Genomic DNA, 19,160 nt, shown 5'->3' with positions numbered 1-19,160 from the left:
AGCAGAATAAAGAGTGGTCAAACCAATTTGTTGGTGCTATAAAGGGAAATTAGGCTGTGCCTTGGAAGCTTTAACATCAAATAGTTTTGTGCTTTGTTTTAAATCCAACTGTGGTGAAATACTATCATGAGCCTACTGTTATCAAATAGTCTTCAAGTAGAGTGCAAGACTCAGCTGCCTTATAGCAAAGCATCCACCCAAAAATGGCAAAAAGAGCTTCCCTGCCTTACGGTTTAGGGCATGTTTTACAGCTGGTGGTTGGTTTTGCTTACTTCCCACAGAGCAGACTGGCTGCAATAGGGGGATAAATCTCAGCACGATAGCTGAACTTTATTCTATCCTTTGAGTACGTGTCAACAAACCTGGTACCAAATCTCTGGTAAGAAATCTCTGATCTGAACGTCTCTCACATTCAAAATGAAGAACAAGCTTGAAAAGGTTTTGAAACCATTCCCTGAAAGCTCAGAAACCCAACAGTATGATGGTAGACATTGACTGTGTCTCCTTCCACAACTCAAGATATAGAATAATACAGCTGGGTCCCAGATGCATGACAACCAATGTCCTTTCCCACACCAGTCTACCTGAGTGCCTAGACCACTTCCACATAGGATGGACTGCATCTTGTCCACATCTTGTCGGGTTGAAAATACTGGGTGGTATTCAAGTCAGTTTTACTCAAGAGTTAACTTATTGAAATTAATGGAGATAACTAATGTCTGTTTATTTTAATGGGTCTACTCAAAGTAAAACTTACTTGAATACCACCCTTTGAAAATCATCTATGACCTGACAGTGCTCTGAACACCTTTACAGACACTAGCAAATACACTGTCAAAACAAAGATATAAGAGTTTATTCTAGTAGTGCCTTGCAAACTTGTTACAGCTTGCAAACTTGTTACTTGCAAACTTGTTCCTTTTACTATCAACACACCACCTTATTCGCTATATACAGTAGCTGTCATAATAGAATATTTCCTCTGCCTGAAACAACACAGTGCTGCTACAAGAAGTTGGGTGATGTTTTTGACATGCAACATAAAGCATAAGCTTCCAACAGGGAGTCTTCAAAAGTCCAGAAAGCATGGTTACATATTAGCTTCACTGACACTTCATATTAGCTTCACTGAAAAACAGCAGGGACAGTTAAGACTATGAAGAAAAGAAGGGCCACTTGGCAAGGCCCCATTTCCCAGAATCCAAGTCTCCTGAATGGGAGAAGAGGAGACTTTTGTTACGATGACATCCTTGGGCTACACGAAACTTAGTGGCATTAAAAAAAAAAACCAAGGTCTTCTCCAAATTCCCCACCATTCTTATGACTGTTGAAACATTCTGAGGTAAATTCCATTGAATCAAAGAAAACACTTTGGCCATTTAGAAAGTCCTTTGGTGTATTCCATACCTCTCAAAATACTGATTAACTCACAAATGATAAGATGAACAAAATGTAGTACCTCACGATGGGAGTCTTGAAGGCCAAAACTACAGATTTCATAGAGAACTTTGGGATGAAGCAGGAAATGTATTCCATAGCTAACTGAAGAAACAGGTTTAGTGGCATTATGAATTCCTAAACATTCCTAGAAAGAATACATAAAAGACACCTAAGTATTGTCTTGACAATATTGAAGCCACGCACAAACAGTCAAGCTATTTCCAGCAAGATAATAATGACACCATTAACTAAAATGGATGCTAAGGGCTGGGCTGCTGTCTCTGTTTATCTGCCTTAAGCGAGCAGCTTTTTATATACACCAAATGAGAAGAACTATAATAAAGTATGATTTAGCAGGTGGACAGGGAATAGAGACAAATAAATTGTGTAGACACATCCCTCTCCTCTGTGAAACTCGGCAAAATCTGAACGTGCTCAGGCATAATTCATGCCAAGCAAGCTTAACATCATACAGCAAAACGCTGGGTTTTCAGCCCAACACAACTAAGGCAGCTTTTGAAACTGACTGTTCCTATGAGATTACTAAATGGTAGGGAAGAAAAAGAAATCTTTCTTTAGCTTGGAAATAAAATGCAAGCCATTTTAAATGCTAACCTGAACAGTTTTGAGGCAGTAACGATAGGCTTCAGTTCGTATATTCGGCAGAGGATGGGACAACAGATGGAGGAGAACCTTCTGACTCTCTGCCTGCAGCAACGGGCTAGCTTGGGCAGACTTCCAGCTACAAACAGAAATAATTCAATATGAAGAGAAATTAATTGCTCTTAGACATGGGCAGCCAATTTGTTAAGCCTTGGGGTGAAGATTCCCCCTAGCCAAGGCACTCGGGAGCTTACAACTAATTCAGTTACTTCCTCATCTTTTGTAGCTGTGTAGTTAATTGTTAAGCTGTCAAATTTGGCCACCTCCACACCATACTTTTAAAGCAGTCATGCCGCTTTAACGGCCCCCAAAGAATGCTAAGAACTGTAGTTTCTAAGGGTGCTGGGAACTGTAATGCTGTGAGGGGCCTCCTAATAACTTTCCACCTCAACAACCCTTAACAAAAGTAGAGCTTTCAGGATTCCTTGGGTGAAGCCATTACTTTAAACGTATAGTGAGGATGTGACTGATTTCTGAAGAAACATATGCTACAGTGCACTTTCCTGTGTCAATATGGGAACAGTGGTATAAGTGTTGGGAGCACAGCTCTGCAACTCTGCCCAACAGGCTGCTATTGCTTTATACAATTTAAAGGGTGCCCTTTAACCAACATTCTTAAGGTGGACTACAGGGATGGTGGGATCCTTGAACAGGAGCCTCCTTCTTCACATGTACTGTCCAGAAAATCATCCTGTGTATCTATGGCACAACATATGACAGGACTGCAATCCTATACACACTTACCTAAGAGGACAGGATTGCAATCTTACTCCCAGATAGGAGTGTATAGGATTGTGTTGTAAGCCAGCATTTACTACTGGCTAAACTTAAGACAGACAGGCAGCTTAACAATTTAAGTATAGGCCCATACTTTTAAAAATAGCCCTGTACTCTTGTCTCCAGCATCATGACATGGGGCTTTCTTGCAAGTTAAGTTGCCGTATGCTTACATATCTGAGCAAATGTTGAGGAATTCCTGAAGTAGAGGGAAGTGTTGATGATATGGGAGACTTTTTAGGGCCTGTTCTACCATCTCCAGTAGATCAAGAAGATTATTTTCTCCCTACAAGAGAGTACATATGAATCACAAAATTTAAAATTAAAAAATAAAATACTGAAACAGCTCACTTAAGGGTTAATGAACAAGCATTATCTTTCAAACAAGTAATCATTTGCTAATTACAATGGATTCAACTAGGAATGGTAGCCGTCAACTAGGAATGGTAGCCATCAAAAATGCAACACGTACACCCAGAACCAGTCTACAGCAGACCCATTAATACCACCATGTAATACACTTAAATAACACAAGAGTGAATTTTACTGGCAAGCAGGACCAAGGATAGATCAAGCATGCCTAAGCCTGCCCACATTGCAGCGTGATTTCACTAAGTCGTACAATCCAAGAGGGGTGTACTGTTGAAATATAGGGCAATAGATGGTTCTCTCAAAATACCTTCAATAACCTTAGTGCAACTCATTCTATGGCAGAGTGTGTGGCACTACGGGAAGATCATCTATGTCAACACAGCTAAGAGAACTTATAAGGTTGCTCATGAGTAGCAACGTGATTTCCCCCCCCCCACACACACACACAGAGAGAACAGTACAGTAGAGACAAGGAAGTGCTTTGGATAGCGATCACAACAAGTAAATAATATAATCTGTAAAACACAACAAACTGACATACCCATTATTGTCATTATCTTGTTACATCTTAGAAACTAACCCTATTGTGAACAGGGCTAGCTCTTGAGATGTAACAAGCATATATAAGATTAAAACAACTTGATGACATTTTTACCCGTGCACCAGTCAGGCCAAGCTGTCCTCTCTTCCCCAAAAAGACACTTTCTCACACACCTAACTACCCAAGGATGAAAAGAACTCAGAATGGTAAAATGTAGACCTTCACCCTCTTGCCCTTATTCTGGAACACTGATGAAATAATTCTTCAACAAAGGATGTCACCCCATTACAGTTTACACTGCCAAATCACTGAGGTCTTAAGGAAAGTCACTATTTGTGGTTCCCCAAGGTTCGGATGCATGGCTTGTATTCAACAGGAGCTTGGCATTCAGTACTGTGGGCCCAATTTTATGTAACTCCCTTCCAGCTGAGGTAAGACAGGCTCTCTCCCTGCTGGTGGCTACTGAGACTTTTAAAACCTACATTCTGATTTTATAGTTTTGACTGGAGGGGGGGGTCGCACCGAGTTACTCATGCACTGCTTATGAGATCATTATAATTAAGTGGTATATAAATTGTCAAGAACAAATTATATTATTATTATTATTATTATTATTATTATTTCATTTATGGGTCGCTTCCCATGAGGCATCCTGAGGTGATTTACAATACAATAAAAACACACAGAGCAACTGCATATATAAGAACAGCCAAAACATTTGCATATATCAAAACAATTTTAAAAATATATATATATCCAAAAGCTATTTAAAAGGACACCGCCACAACATATATGAAAATCAACTGGAATAAAATTCCCCACTTGGATCACTGAATTCAATGTTTCCTACCTCCTTGTGGACTTCCGCCATGAAGTTACAGGTACACTCAACAGAATAGGCAGCCTCTGCAGCTTGTTTATAGATACTGTAGTTTTCTGAAGTCATTTGTTCCAAATAAGCTATGACAGAGTCATGAATACTTGGATATTCCAAGGAGAAAGGCATGTCCACGGAAAGGTCAAATAAAGCTGCTAGTAAACTCTCTGGTAAAACACAGTCAGCCTTAAGAAAAGGAGGACAGAACAGACTAAGAGTCTATTTGAAAATAAATACAAATATTAGGTATTATTTTTATTATGTTATTTATTGACCATTTGTAAATAATTTTTAACACAAAAAATCCCAAAATAATAATAATGAACATTTATCTGCAGGTGTGCTAAGCTAACGCTTTTATTCAAAGCAATGTGTGTAGTCATGAGGTGGTACCTATAGAATTTGAGCTAAATAACGATGCCGAAAAGCGATCAACTGGCCAAGGCAAAATCCTATATGAGGTTACAGTTGCAATCTCCAAGTTAGATAAGGCTGTGTATTTTGAGTTCAAAATGCACTGCACAGGGAACAACCCCTAAAACCATACAGAAACTGCACAAAATTTGGCAGCCCTATCAGTGAGCTTTTGAGAAGAATTTAAGGCTTTTCAAATTCTGGGCCTAGCATGCATTACTCCACCTCCTTTATTACTTCTCTTCAGTTCATTAATCTGAAGGAATCAGATTCTACACATTCTGGTGTAGCGGGAACTGTTAAGCAATGGTATCCTAAGTACTGAACTTCCCCTCTAAAAAGAGGAGAGTGCACACACAATAGTTCCGAATAAGACCTTTATTACACACACACACACACACACACACACTATATATATATATATATATATATATCATTATTGCCTTCCAGATGTTCTAGACTACAGTTCCCATGATCCCTGAGGATCAGCAGTAACCACAGCCCACCAGATCTGAGGGCACCACATTGGCTAGCTACTCCACCCCCAAGGTATATATTTTAGAAAGTAATGGCTATGATAGCTAAAGCCTCTGTGCCAGCAAATAGCTGTTTAGGGTGGGACATACAGCACCTGAATTTACAGCAGCTGGATCCACACAATGTTCAGCCAGCAACTTTGTTGTGCTTTGCAGCTACAGCTATGCATTTATTGCCCCTTACCATTATCAAGAAGCAACAAAACTAAAAGGCCCGCCCCATTCCCCATCAGGATGGGTATAAATAGAACTAAGGCCTGCTTTACATTATATTTTAAGTACATAAAAATTATATCTGTGCAGGATACATATTGTGTGCATCAGCCCTAAAGCACATCTGGATTAACTGGGATGTAGGCTGAGCTGTAAACATTATTTTCTTTAACCACCAGATGGCAGACAGCACACCTAATCCACATTTTAAGATTTACTGTTCCTTTAGAATGCTCCAACAACAAATACTTTAAGACACAGCGGGGTGCTAATGTTTTATCCCATCTTCATGCATGCATAATCTACATGAACAACATAGTCTTTTGATAGTTAACCAGTGTAATAAAGATCCCCCCAACTGAACTCTTCATTGTCACCTCTCTGTACTGAATAAAATCACCAAGCACCTGCTGATCCCATGTCAAAAAAACACACACAAATAAAACAATAGTCAGGTAATTATTGGCCTAACTGCTTTCAAGAACTAGGGAGAACATATTATTTGGTTATCGCTAATGAAATTTTACCTATTGATATGATCAATCTTAAACCACCTGCTTCCAGGAATGCATTTTAACCTTTTAAAATTAATCTTGTCTACAAGGAAATATTTATGGAGCACGTTTTCCACTTTTTTTTCAAAAAGAGACAAACACACATGCACATACAAATTATCAGATGTCTGGTACTGACTGTAGCAGACTGCACACTTGTCATTAGGGAATTAAGCAAGAATTAAAGTTCAAATTAGACACTTTCATTTTTTGCCCCAAGTGAAGTTATAGTGCATATCACTCAAAAGAATAACAATACCACATTCCTTACTGATTTTCTTAATATGTATTGTGTATTTGTAATGGATCTTTACTTAATCTGAAGGACCATATAAATCTTGAAAAGTACTTTCTACCCAAGTAAGCTTTTTTTTAAAAAAGTAGTATTTCAAGTAGTGAAGAGTCTCACCTTTTCCACAGGGATAAGTGATTGCAGTAGTCGAATGGTGAAAAGTGAAACACTAACATATGCCATTCTGTGGTGGATGATCACAAGCTCAGGCTGCTCTGAACTTGCATTATTTTTGTGGTAGGACATGGTTTCACCCAGGGTATCTAGGACTCCAAGCAGTTTTTCCTTCTGCAAATTAAAAGGAAGTTCACCAAGTTCAATATTTATGAACAGTATGTGACAGGGATATACTCAGTCATTACAGGAAATACTCTTAGAACAAGTTAAGTGACATCCAGTGAATTTCACACATGTGCTCTCATCTTTTTAAAGACCATTTCAGCTTGTCCTCATGCTGTAAGAAGGTTCCCTATAGCTCATTAGAAATACAGTATAAAGCTATTTTAGTCTCCTCAACTGTTACAATTCATTGGAGAAGTCTGTTGCACACAGTGATGTGGCTCCGCATTTGGGAGGGAAATGGGAGGAATCTTGTGTCTTCTCTCCAAGGACTTGTCCTCCCTCCCCCACAAAAAAATATCTGTTTCTGCTTACTTTAGTTTTCCACAAAAAAAAAAAATTTCTTGCATGATTTCAAAATGTTCTGAAATTTTGTGTCTCTACTGCCTCCATATAACTTTTTCTGGAAAAGTAAGACCTGCTATAGCATGGCTCCCTCAGGGGTGGCACCCCCCCTTGTGAAAATTCATTCTTTCCATAAAAGTCCAGCAAGCCCCTATGTTATCTGCTTCTCAAAAACAAGTTTATATGTTTGATTCAAGCAGAGCATTCTTACACAGATTAATTGATGAATTTCTGCTTTAAGAATGTTGAGCTATTTTGGATTTCTAAGGGTTTTTCAAATTGTTATATTACTAAGCAAAATGGGGGGATTTTATAGCTACTTAAAATATATATGTATATGGGGCCCATTCTAAATTCTTGGCATGAAATGGGACTAGAAACAGATATAAAGTAAATGCAGATTTCTAAGCCATTTCTACAAAGGGAGACTCACAATTCCAAGACACAGACATCTGAGATACTCACAAGTTCCAGCCCAAAGAGACTGTTGTCTTCCCAAATATCTTCAGACACGGCATCAGAAATAAGCAGCAGGTCCTCAGCAAGACACTCCAGAACGTGCATGGTCACTTTCTTACTACCTGAGAATTTACACAGGTAAAGGTAAGGTATTGAAGAAGGATATTACAGTAAGAAATTTCTATTAATTGATTTGGTTATCTAGATCCACTACAATCTGGGTTAAAACTCAATTTCAGAACTGAATCAGCCATGAAAACCCTGATGGACAGCCTATATGATGCAAGAGACAGGACAGTGTCACCCTATTACTTCTGCTAGAAGAACTCAGTGGGATGGGTATCAGAAGCACCTTATTATCTTCTGAGCTTTAGGGCTATGTCCAGCACTGGACTGAGAGAGTAGCACTCGTCAGCCTTCTGGCACTTGTAGTCCATGCAATATAAATGTTAAAACATCTGCACTTGGTTGTCCATCTACTGAGCCAGGTTCAAGGTACCTGTATTAATTTACAAAGCCCTGAACAACTTAGGTCTAAGGTACCTCAGGCACCACCTAAACCCTTATATCCCAGCTTGATCATTGTGACCATCCACCAGATGTTGGTTGTCCCCCAAGCTGGGAAAGGTAATTTGACATCAGCCCGAAATACTGCATTTATTGTCATCGACCCAGTCCTATGGAATACTATGCCAATAGAGATTCAGAAGGCACCTCCTGTTTCAACCTTTTGTTCCCTGCTGAAAACTTTTCCTGCTACTTGCTTAGCAAACTCACTTAGTGACCTTGGTGAAGTCACTAGCTCGTCTGACATTTATTTGGTTATAGTGGAAAGATCACTCAACTAGATGGAGATAAGCGAGTTGCTCAAAGCTATAAAATGAGTGTAAAGCAGAGGTGAGGTCGGAAGCAACACAGAAATTGATTTCAAAAGAAATTTGCTTTCATGATGGCTGCCGGACACGTTAATAAAATCTAAGTTGCTCAGGTTCCTAGCAAGAGCCCACAGAATGCACAGAGATTCACAACGGGTAAATATGTTAAAAAGCCTTCTGCCAAGTATCCTCGTTTCATGCATACAAATTATTTTGAGTTTCATTAGCACGCATATATATATATCTTAATATTTTGAATGAATAGAAGCTGCAGCTATAGAACACCTGGCCTATTATAAGCCCAGAATTCCTTTTAAAAAAAAGAATTACCTGTTCTTAGAAGAGGCACAGCATATTCCAAAATGGCTACACAGAACTGAGGGAGGCTAAGCTGTTGGAACTGTAACTCTAAAGTATCCTCATTCTCCAGTTCTGGCAGGTCAATAGGGCCCATATCCAAAGGTGAGTGAACTCTGGAATTCGCATTAGCATGAGAACTGCTTCTACTGCGAAAAGCAAACAAACAACCTTATCAATACACAATACAGCCTATCCTACTATTTGCAAGTAGCAAAAAGCAAGCTGCATGGCAAATGTTGCATGGCAAATACTGTAACTGGAGGACCACTTTGGATGTCTGGTGGCACTTTCTTCTACCTTCTCAATCTGCACCCCAACCCCAACATACCAGTGGTCTAGTCTTCTCAATGCACCACGGTGATGCACAACATAGGCAGAGTGTTCCTTTTACTCAGCTTCTCCTCCTTTTGGTGAAAAACCTTGCCCACGTTGCTTCTATAATCACTGCATAACTTGGGTGGAAATTACCAGAAAACTAGGCCAAGCTATCACAATACTGCAGCCTTCAGTTAGAAGAGGGTGAATACAAGAAGCCGAAGATACAATCACAAGGCTATTTTTAATAGTAAGCTAACAAGATGGCACTGCATCTCTTTGCTGGTTTACAGAGCCTGGTGTGTATTACTTTTTTGGAACAGGAGTACAGTGAACATTTATTCTTCATATTTAAAAAGGAACGCCGCAATGCCAAATACAACATTTTGCATACCGTCTGCTAAGATAATTTGGGACATTCAAAGTTGTGTTGCTTCTTGACTAAAGGTAGTGATTAACGAGCCAGTCATCAAGTCTCTGAAAAGAGACACATTTTCTTCAACCTGCTTATTAGCTCTGCGGTTTCGTTCTTGATGAAGACCTGCTTCACACAGGAGCACTAAGCAGCCTCCAGGTGACTTAGCAGCTATCAGTTCCAAGACTCCAGCTGCTTTGGGAAGCCCATGACAGTTGGCATTCATTCATTCATTCATTCATTCATTCACAATAGCAGTAAGCAAAAAGAAATGCACTGAATTATGTGGTTCATTCAGCATGTATGACCCTCAACCTTTTATTGCGTTAACCCTGCATGTATGGGGATCTTGAACATGTGCTTTGCTCAATCAGTTCTAAGAGGATGACTCTATATCTGCACCCCTTTGCATATCCACTGCTGTCACATACATGAAGTTATGGTCAGTGCTTACAGTGCAGTCCTACATTTGTAAAGATTTCTAGACTGGAATAATCTATTTTAAAGTTTCAAACTTGGTTCTATAATGCATGAGGCTAGAAACACACATTTAAAGGACAGAAGCTCCAATCTTTAATTGAAAACAAACAAACAGAGGCTACCAACTGAAAAAGGTTAACAAGTATATGGTATACAACAAAAACATTACTGGCCAACCTTGAAGATACTGCATCCCAATCTTGACCATCACCTCTGGGACGCTGACCTGTACGTCCTATCACAGAAGGTCGAGGACTACTACTTCCAGGGGATGCATTCTGAGAATGAAGGGATCTTCTAGCATCTTGGCCATAAGACACTGAGGAATTCTGGGAAACGGTACCTTATATGACATTAATGACAATCAGGCTTTTGTGTGCAGCAAGCACATAATAAATATGATGGACAACACTTCAATAAGTTTACAATGTTTTCTATCCAGTAGAATACAACTGAATATAAGCCAGGATTTAGGTCAACATTCAGAATGCACTTGGAAAGACATGGAAAGACTGCTATTTCTGCTACTAAAAATTTATCTGGAATAATTCTTATTTTGCTAGGTTTCCTTCCACTATATATATTTTTAAAGCAATGGAATTTTTTAAAAAAAAAAACTTGTAAAAAGACTAGCTTTAATGAACCATGCTGTGAACTTTGATCAAATATTTGTCTTCAGGTATATTCCTTATATAACCTAAAAACTGGTAAGACAGAGACAGGCAGCACAATCGTGTGATGGCTTGAGCTGTGGATCTGCCAATTTACACATCAACAGCTATTTTAACTTCCCATGTGAGGCAAGCAGAACCGAATTAATTATCGTTGCATTATTTGCCTCAACAACTCTCTATACTCTGCTGCATCTTTGTGTCACTGCAATTGTGTGCCAGCATAAATAATACCAGGGAGGGGTTATTGTTTTGTTTGTTATTATGTTTTATATTTTTGTATTTTTATACTATAACCACCCTGTGATCCTCAGATGAAGGGGAGAATATAAATTTAATAAATAATAATAAAATAAGCAAGGCAAGTCTAAATCGTGACCACCTGTGTTTTCTCTTCCTTCATGTTCACCCTGCCTGGTATTAGCAATGTGGACTGAATAGCTGTCTCATGCAAACAGGAAAATAAAGCATGTTATATACTGGTGTAGTTGGATACCAGTAAACATTCATCTACATATAATGTTTGGGACAATGTAAGATAATCATGGAATCATCCGACATCTCAACTTGTTTATTGCCATGTTTTCTCACTGCCACATTTGATTTATTGTTACGATGATATTATTCTGGCTAAATGAAAACAACAACACACACAAAAGAAGAGTGCAACATAGAAGAAACTTGAGTGGCATCTAATGGTAACTTAACTGCTTTATGAGTTGTGAAGTGCTTATCTGTAATACTGCTATGATACATTTGGAGGAAGTATTGGGTTAAAAATACAAACAAACAAACAAGAATGCAATTATATATATACAATTTTTGCTATAACTGTAAATTATTTAACCGGTAGAGGGGGAGAGAGAAACAAAGTATATGGCCAATGTCTAATCAAGAGTCAATTTATCCTGATTTAGCTATACATTTTTGTTGCCTATCCTTTTCCGACCAAGTGGGGATTTTTAGTCCAGTATGAATCTGTGCTGAACTGTGCTGAAGTTGGCATTCTTTTCATATATGTTTTTATTGTTGATTTGTTTATTATTCAATTGTTTCAGGAAGCTTTATGGGAAGCAATTCATCAATGAAATGAAAGAGAGGGAGGGGGAAAGAGAGAGATACAAACCAGTTTCACTTGAGACAAAACTTGGATCTCTATGGAAGTTCAGTCTGTTTCTTAAGAAGGTACATAATTGCTGCAGACATAAGACAGCTTGTAAGGCTAAACGGTGCTGTCCATCTCTTCCAAAAGCCAGTGTTGTTAGTGACAGAAGACTCTGAGGTAAACAAAAGTCATCCATTATTAGAATTTAGACCTAAACATATATGCAAGCAAGGCAAACCAAAAATCACTAACACTTCTAAATGAAATATTTTTGTTAAAAGCATTTCTAACCTGAACAATCTTTGGTCTCTGAAGAAATACCTCAGCAGGAAAGTCTTGCATGATGACATCTTGTAGAAGCTCACAGGTATTCCAAATTAAACTGTGATTTTTGCTTCTCAGGGAGCTGTAAAGTACATTTGAACTTTTACTGGGAACTTGCTTTGCAAAGCTATGGTAATCAACTCTTTATATTCCATCAGTGGCATAATTTTATAACTGATTTGATTATATTCCACCCTGTCACTAAGGCTCAAGGAAACTTATTTTTTAAAATGACACGCACACGCTGAGTGGGTGGGCTGGGAGGAGAGGAGGCAAAGAGGTAGCGCTTTCATTAATAATTCCATGCATGGCTCTAGAACAAAAGAGAACTGCCGCGATTCTTATAGAAATTGCACTTTAAAGAAGCAACGTAGCAATTTTTATTCCCTGTCACAGAGCACAATAAAGCTACAATTAATTTCACATACCTTTCACTTGATGAAAGAACATGTCTATCTGTTGTGGTCAGGGATAACCATGGAAATGTAGAAAATTTGAAGGATTTCACGCCGTGTTTCACTGAGGATGGAAGAAAGGCTATTTTTACTGTGTGCCATATACTGAAACACAGAGCAAACAGGTATCATTCAGTATTTCCATTGTAGAAACTGATAAGCACTCCTACAGCGGATTACTCTTATCTCGTTTCCCCATCCCAATATACCTTTTTCATTGTTTGAAAACTACAATGCCCAACACTAATTTTCAAAGGCTTAAATGGTAAGAAATATCTCTCAACGCCATTCTTGAAGCTAGAGTTTTGTTTGTTTTGCTTTGCCCTGGAGCCATTTTCTAAATGTAAACTAGAAGGGGGGGGGGGAGCTAGGGATGCAATCTAAAAGTTAGATGGATTGCACCATCTGGTCAAAAGCCCCAGATTATTAACAGAAGCCTACCAGAAAAGACAAACTGGTACATTTTCGATGAAACCATTTTGAACCAAGGTTATATATATTTTTAAAAAGAATACTATAGCTAATGGTTCCACCTGCCAATTAGGGCCGGTATCTAAGCACTTCCTTTTGATTGCATAAAATTCCAACACTGGTATAAAACTTACTTCTAAGTTGTTAATAAGTTCAAATCAATAGTTGAAGTTCCCCTCCTCCTGGATTAACGCTTTCTCAGGTGTTAGTTTTTCTGCCTCCTTCCCCCCCCCAGCCCCATGCCATCTATCTTTTCTTATACAGTGGTGCCCCGCTAGACGAATGCCTCACTAGACGAAAAACTTGCTAGACGAACGGCATTCGTCTAGCGGAAGCTGCCCCGCAAGACGAAAAAGTCAATGGGGCTGCCTCGCAAGACAAAAAAGAATTATTTATTTTTTTAGCGCGAAAACCTCCGCGCTGCATTGCCACTTTGCTAGACGAAAAATTCGCTCTATGAAGACACTCGTAGAACGAATTATTTTCGTCTAGCGGGGCACCACTGTATACCCGATTCTCAATCTGTTGCCTAGTCTGTACCTTTCTTTCAGTCACATTGGCTCTGGGATAATATAAGCTCCCCTATATTAAGGATCTTTTCCCTATCTTCATCCTGCTTCATAGCAAGGCTAGGCCTATCTTTCCCCTCAATGTGAGGTTTTAATCATAGCCAGACTGACAATTTGCCAAGGAATCAGGTTCCTTCCTTTTATCAATTGTCACCTGGCAACAGCTATGCTATTAGTATGGACATGAGAAGTCCTTGCACCCAAATTTCCTTATTTTCTCCTGACTTCCAATCTACTTTTCTTGCGTGTTTTGTCTTAGATTGGAAGCCAAGGACAGAACTTTTTTTTTTAATGGCTCTATAAGGTGCTCTGGGAGCCTGCTGAAAAAAAACATTTAAAGTCTTTTAAATAAATACATATTTTCCCCTTCCTTCACCCAACTGAAAACTTTGTTCCCCCAATTGCTCTGAATGTTCATGAACATTCCATGATATATCAGCTCATCTAAATGGTGTCCAAGGCTTCCATCGCCATAACCGCAATACAGGTGGGGTTATCTATTTTAAAAACACCAATAAAACAAAAATTAAAAGGAAGAATCTTTAAACAATGTTGAAACTTCATTCCTTCTCAGTGGTGCTCAATTACACTAACAAATCTAGAAAACTATCCAACATACGTTTACTTCATTGTTATAAAATTACCTACCAGCTAGCTGTTTTGGTGGTATTCCCATCTCTTGCAAATTATTTCCCCCTTGATCAAAGTATCCAGCATTAGCTTCTTCTGACAATACTTAAAAACATAAAACCATAGTAAATAGCAGCATTAACTGTATTAAATAGCTTTTTTTAAACTCTGGATCATATACAGTCATTTTTTTCCTTTTTAAAAGTAGATCTGCTTCCTTCCAGTATTTTCATTTTTGAAGATTTATACTTTCAAATCGCCAATTCTCTCTCTGAAAATCACTGAAGGGATCAGCAGTCACAAACACAGATACCATTAACAAAGGTTTAGCATCCGAGCTAAATAACTTGATATTTTCAATACAAGGCCCACACTTTGCAAAATAAAAATAAAAATGCTGTGTATAAAGGTGTAACTTACCTATATTATTCACTTCTGGCAAGGACATTTGATAAGACACTTCCTGATAATCAGCAGAGATTTCTTTCGGCAACACAAATAGCCCATCCAAAATCCCATCAATCACAGCCTGCAGGTTTGGATCTACATTTGGACGAAGTTGAGTGAAAAACTCTATTGCCCCAATCCCAACCAATTGTTCCACAGCAGATGGGTGCTAAAATTAGAAAGATGATATGAAGTTAAAAAACAAAATGGCCAATTCTCCAAGCGTTTATTTATTTAAATGTGCCTTGCAAGAAAAAGCCTGTCCAAGGCAGCATACAAAAGATAATTAGTTTCATATGCTTCTAATTCCTGGACCCAGCACAGATTCAAAATTCTGGAATGGCCAGGCTAGCTTGCTGGTGAGCTAATGGCCTAGGTATGGGTTGTTAAGCTAACAAAGCAAATGGTTCCGTGTTAGAGAGCAAATGGGTGGGCGCCACACCCTCAAATCGCTAGTAGGTAGAAAGACAAAGGCCAGAGTTGAGTTGTGTATGTGAGCTAGAAGGTAGAAGCAAGGGTGTAGGCTGGGCAGCTGGAAGACAGAGCCATGCTCGATTTCTGTTGGAATCCAAGGCTATAGTTATGGGAGAAGCAAGAACCTCTTGGAGTGTTGATGCAGTTTTATATATGTGTAAATAAATCATATATCATAAAGACACCACAGTCTCCACTGTTCCTCATTCCAAAGGAAACACGAACCCTGGATAAGGGCCTCGAACCCCTAGAATCTTGCACCACTCAGAGATTGGGGTGGTGTGCAACAATCATTTAGCTTCATATGCATAGCAGAGGATCTCAGAAGGAGCTGTATTTAGAAGATAACCATGTACTGAGCATCTCATTCAAGTCACCTTTCAAAAGAAATACATCATGGCATATCATTTTGCTTTCCAATGTTCTTTTAATGCCGAAGTAGCTTTACATTAAGTGGGGTAACATGTACCGGTAAGTACCGGTACTTTTGAGCATGGATATGCATGGTAGATGGTTTGCTGTTTTCAGGAACATGTAACAAAACAGATAACTGTACCTTCACCAGGTTGCTCACTAAATTCAGAACCTCTTCTTTCATTGGTACTACGGGAAAGTTGAACCACTCCAGAAGACTGAGAAACAGGAGTTTTTCTTGAACCAAGTCATCATATGTAACCAAGTTGTGATCCAATTTACACAAAATATTTCTAAGAGCACGTTCTCTAATTTCAGCCAGCTGATGACCTGTTCAAAAAACATGAAATGAAAATGGAACAAGTTCAGCTGATACTTTAAATCAGATGCATTGATTATCCCTAGTAAGTTCAGCACAGAAACCAGCTTCCCAAGTCTTTACTCCCAATACATGTTAAGAAGGTGGTGGACTCTGCTCTCCTTCATGGGAGGTTTTAAAGCACAGGTTAGATAGTCATTTGTCAGGGATTCTTTAGTTGTGGTTCCTGCAGTGCATGGGGCAAGACCCTTGGGATTACTTCCAACTCTACAATTCTATGATTCTAAGACTTTAAACAAATCAAGAGAGGCAAATACATTTGGTAATGGTACTACACAGAAAATTTCAGTTGATCCTATACTCCGGACCACAAGACATACATATCTGCTCTTCATTTCCATACCTCTGTCACTCACATACTGTTTCCCCTTTCCCACCCATCCCCACCCCACAAACCATTTTTTATCTTTCTTCATGAGCAACAGCAACTTGATTTGACCTTAAAAGCTGCCACTCAGAAACCAATCTTTTAACAATAAATAAATAAAACCAATGGGTTTACATATGCCTACCTCTGCATCAAACTGGAATATAAGCATCATGGATCTAATTCAGAAAGCTTTTAGATGGTACAACTATAGGTGAAGACCAGCAGCACAGCATCAGTTATAGGCCACTGGAGCGGGTGCACTCTGGGCAGCAGGCAACAGCCCAGCCCTCTCTGCTGAAGTGACCCCACCCCCACCGGAGCAAACCAGGGCAAGCTGAGCCACCTGCACAGCCATGCAGAGAGGAGCCCGGCCGGCCAATGCGGCTCTTGGTGGGCAGAGAGGAGTGTCGGGCCACGCTGGGGGTGCCTGGTTCACCCAGCCCTCCTGGCACCCCACAGACTATGACTCTGGTGAAGACTATGATTATAAAACTAAACATACTTCCTACAGTGCCCTATCTATCTCAGTGGTAATAATGCCACACCACACGGTTATGTAATGATCTTTTACTCACTGCATCACTCTCTGCAAACTCCTGTACTGTACACAATTTGATTTTACTCAAGTCATAGGATGGGGGTAAGGCGAGAAGAGAAAGCAAGTGAGCACTCATGAAATGAACAGCACAGAAAATATGCTCATCAAATCTGCAGATTACACCAAACTGGGAGGGGTAGCCATGGAAGACAGAATCAGGATTCAAGAGGACCTTAACAGATTGGGGAACTTGGCCAAAACTAACAAAAGGATTTTCAATAGGGACAAATGTCAGGCTCTACACTTAGGCAGGAATAACCAACACCTGGCTTGCCAGCAGTATATGTGAAAAGGATCTAAGGGTCTTGGTAGACCACAAGCTTAACATGAGTTAGCAGTGTGCTGCAGCAGCAAAACAAACAAAAACAAACAAACAAACAAACCCTAATGCTATTATAAGCTACATCAGCAGAAGTATAGTATCCCAATCAAATAGTACCACTGTTTTCTGCCCTGGACAGACCACACACATGGAGAACTGCAGTAGCATAGCTAGGCACTGCAAGGGGACTCAACAACTTTGGTGAGGGTTTCTACACAGCTGGAGAACTGTGTCCAGTTCTGGGCACCACAATTTAAGGAGGATATTGAACAGCTGGAACGTGTGCAGAGGAAGGCGAGCAAGAGGATCCAAGGTCTGGAAACCAAGCCTTAGGAGGAGTGCTTGAAGGAACTGGGTATGTTTAGCTTGGGAAAGAGGAGATATGATAGCTATCTTGAAGTATCAAAGAGTCTGTCACACGGAGGGTGGAGCAAGCTTGTTTTCTCCTGCTCCGGAGGGTAGGACCCCAAGCAACGGATTCAAGTCACCAGAAAGTGGAACAGCCTCCTCACAAGAAGTTGTGGACTCTTCTTCCTTGGAAGTTTTTAAGCAGAGTTTGGACGGCCACCTGCCAAGGATGCTTTAGTTGAGATTCCTGCATTGCACGGGATTCCTTCCAACTCTACAATTCTAATATTCGCTCCTTAGAGAGTGAATCCTGTGTGTGTGTACTGTATAGATTCACTCTCTAAGGAGCGCGCGCAGGAAGGCAGACTCGGACTGAAGCCCTGCGCGCATTTAGCGCGGAAAACAGCAGCTGCGCCCTGGAAGGAAGTTTCCCTCTGCCGCTCATTCCGGCGCCCCTGGAAGCAGCGGCTGCGGTTCCACCGCGCTCGTCTCCGCTACTTACGAAGCTTCCGGACGAACGGCGACAAGGACAGCTCCGTCGGAGGAGACGACGCGGCGGCGGAGCGCGCTGCCATCGCCGCCACCGCCTTCCCTCAGCGGCCCCACATTCAACCACCGCGCCGCAAGCGAGCGCGAACTTGCGAGAGGCGGGGTTGGGGAACGGAGCGGCGGCGGGCCACCTCGCGAGAGCAAGGGGCGAGAACGGTTGCCCGAAAGGTGCCCCTGGGAGCTGTAGTCCTTTCTCGGGCTCCCGTTCCCTCAGCGGCGTGCGGGGGTGGCGGAAGTGGAGCTTTCTCTCGTCGGCCAGGTTTGCGCTCTCGCGAGCCCTGAGCCGAGGCTTCCGGCTGATGAGGGTTTGCCGTTGCCTGGGAAACAAGCCGCTCAGCCCGCTCCCTCGTTTGCGTGCCCGCCGCCGTTGCGTGAGCGGCGGCTGTGTCCCGAGTCCCGCTTCTTCTCCCGCGCTTAGCTTCCAAAGGCTGCTGCTGCCTTCGCGTCCCCTGACAGCGCGATTCCATGTGTGCTTATTCGGACGCCAGTCCTGTTGAGTCCTATGGGACTTCGGCGCAAAAGTCACGAAGTGTAGACATACATTATTAAAAGAAAAGAGGCGATTCACTGCCCTTACTAATGCCATGCTCCTAACTCCGTTTACTTGGGATTGTGAATTCACTTTTAAATTTATTATTATTATTATTTTGACAAACTAATAATAAATAAATAAATAAATAAGAAAGTGCTGTGCAGCCCAAAACCAAGACCATTCCATTGTAACAATCCAACCTCCCAAAATTTCAACACCTCGTGATGGTTTGACC

At 40.5% G+C, this 19,160-nt stretch overlaps 1 protein-coding gene across 1 annotated transcript in view; it reads right to left on the bottom strand.

Moving 5' to 3' along the window:
- RTTN (rotatin) overlaps positions 1 to 18,596 on the bottom strand; it is an 85,619-nt gene extending 67,023 nt beyond the window's left edge. Inside the window, exons 1-15 of the mRNA XM_033154818.1 lie at positions 18,347 to 18,596; positions 15,970 to 16,157; positions 14,913 to 15,108; positions 14,511 to 14,597; positions 12,796 to 12,886; positions 12,335 to 12,449; positions 12,065 to 12,215; positions 10,445 to 10,610; positions 9,028 to 9,203; positions 7,829 to 7,944; positions 6,797 to 6,967; positions 4,644 to 4,856; positions 3,054 to 3,166; positions 2,056 to 2,182; positions 1,460 to 1,585 (exon numbers count right to left, since the gene is read on the bottom strand). Of these exons, the coding sequence (XP_033010709.1) occupies positions 1,460 to 1,585; positions 2,056 to 2,182; positions 3,054 to 3,166; positions 4,644 to 4,856; positions 6,797 to 6,967; positions 7,829 to 7,944; positions 9,028 to 9,203; positions 10,445 to 10,610; positions 12,065 to 12,215; positions 12,335 to 12,449; positions 12,796 to 12,886; positions 14,511 to 14,597; positions 14,913 to 15,108; positions 15,970 to 16,157; positions 18,347 to 18,419 (2,109 nt within the window). The 5' untranslated portion in view covers positions 18,420 to 18,596. The remainder of the gene's footprint in view (positions 1 to 1,459; positions 1,586 to 2,055; positions 2,183 to 3,053; positions 3,167 to 4,643; positions 4,857 to 6,796; positions 6,968 to 7,828; positions 7,945 to 9,027; positions 9,204 to 10,444; positions 10,611 to 12,064; positions 12,216 to 12,334; positions 12,450 to 12,795; positions 12,887 to 14,510; positions 14,598 to 14,912; positions 15,109 to 15,969; positions 16,158 to 18,346) is intronic.
- Positions 18,597 to 19,160: the final 564 nt, after the last annotated feature.

The sequence above is a fragment of the Lacerta agilis genome, chromosome 7 (assembly GCF_009819535.1).
Source record: "Lacerta agilis isolate rLacAgi1 chromosome 7, rLacAgi1.pri, whole genome shotgun sequence".
Lineage (NCBI taxonomy): Eukaryota > Metazoa > Chordata > Lepidosauria > Squamata > Lacertidae > Lacerta > Lacerta agilis.
This window is presented reverse-complemented; position numbering and strand designations above follow the sequence as displayed.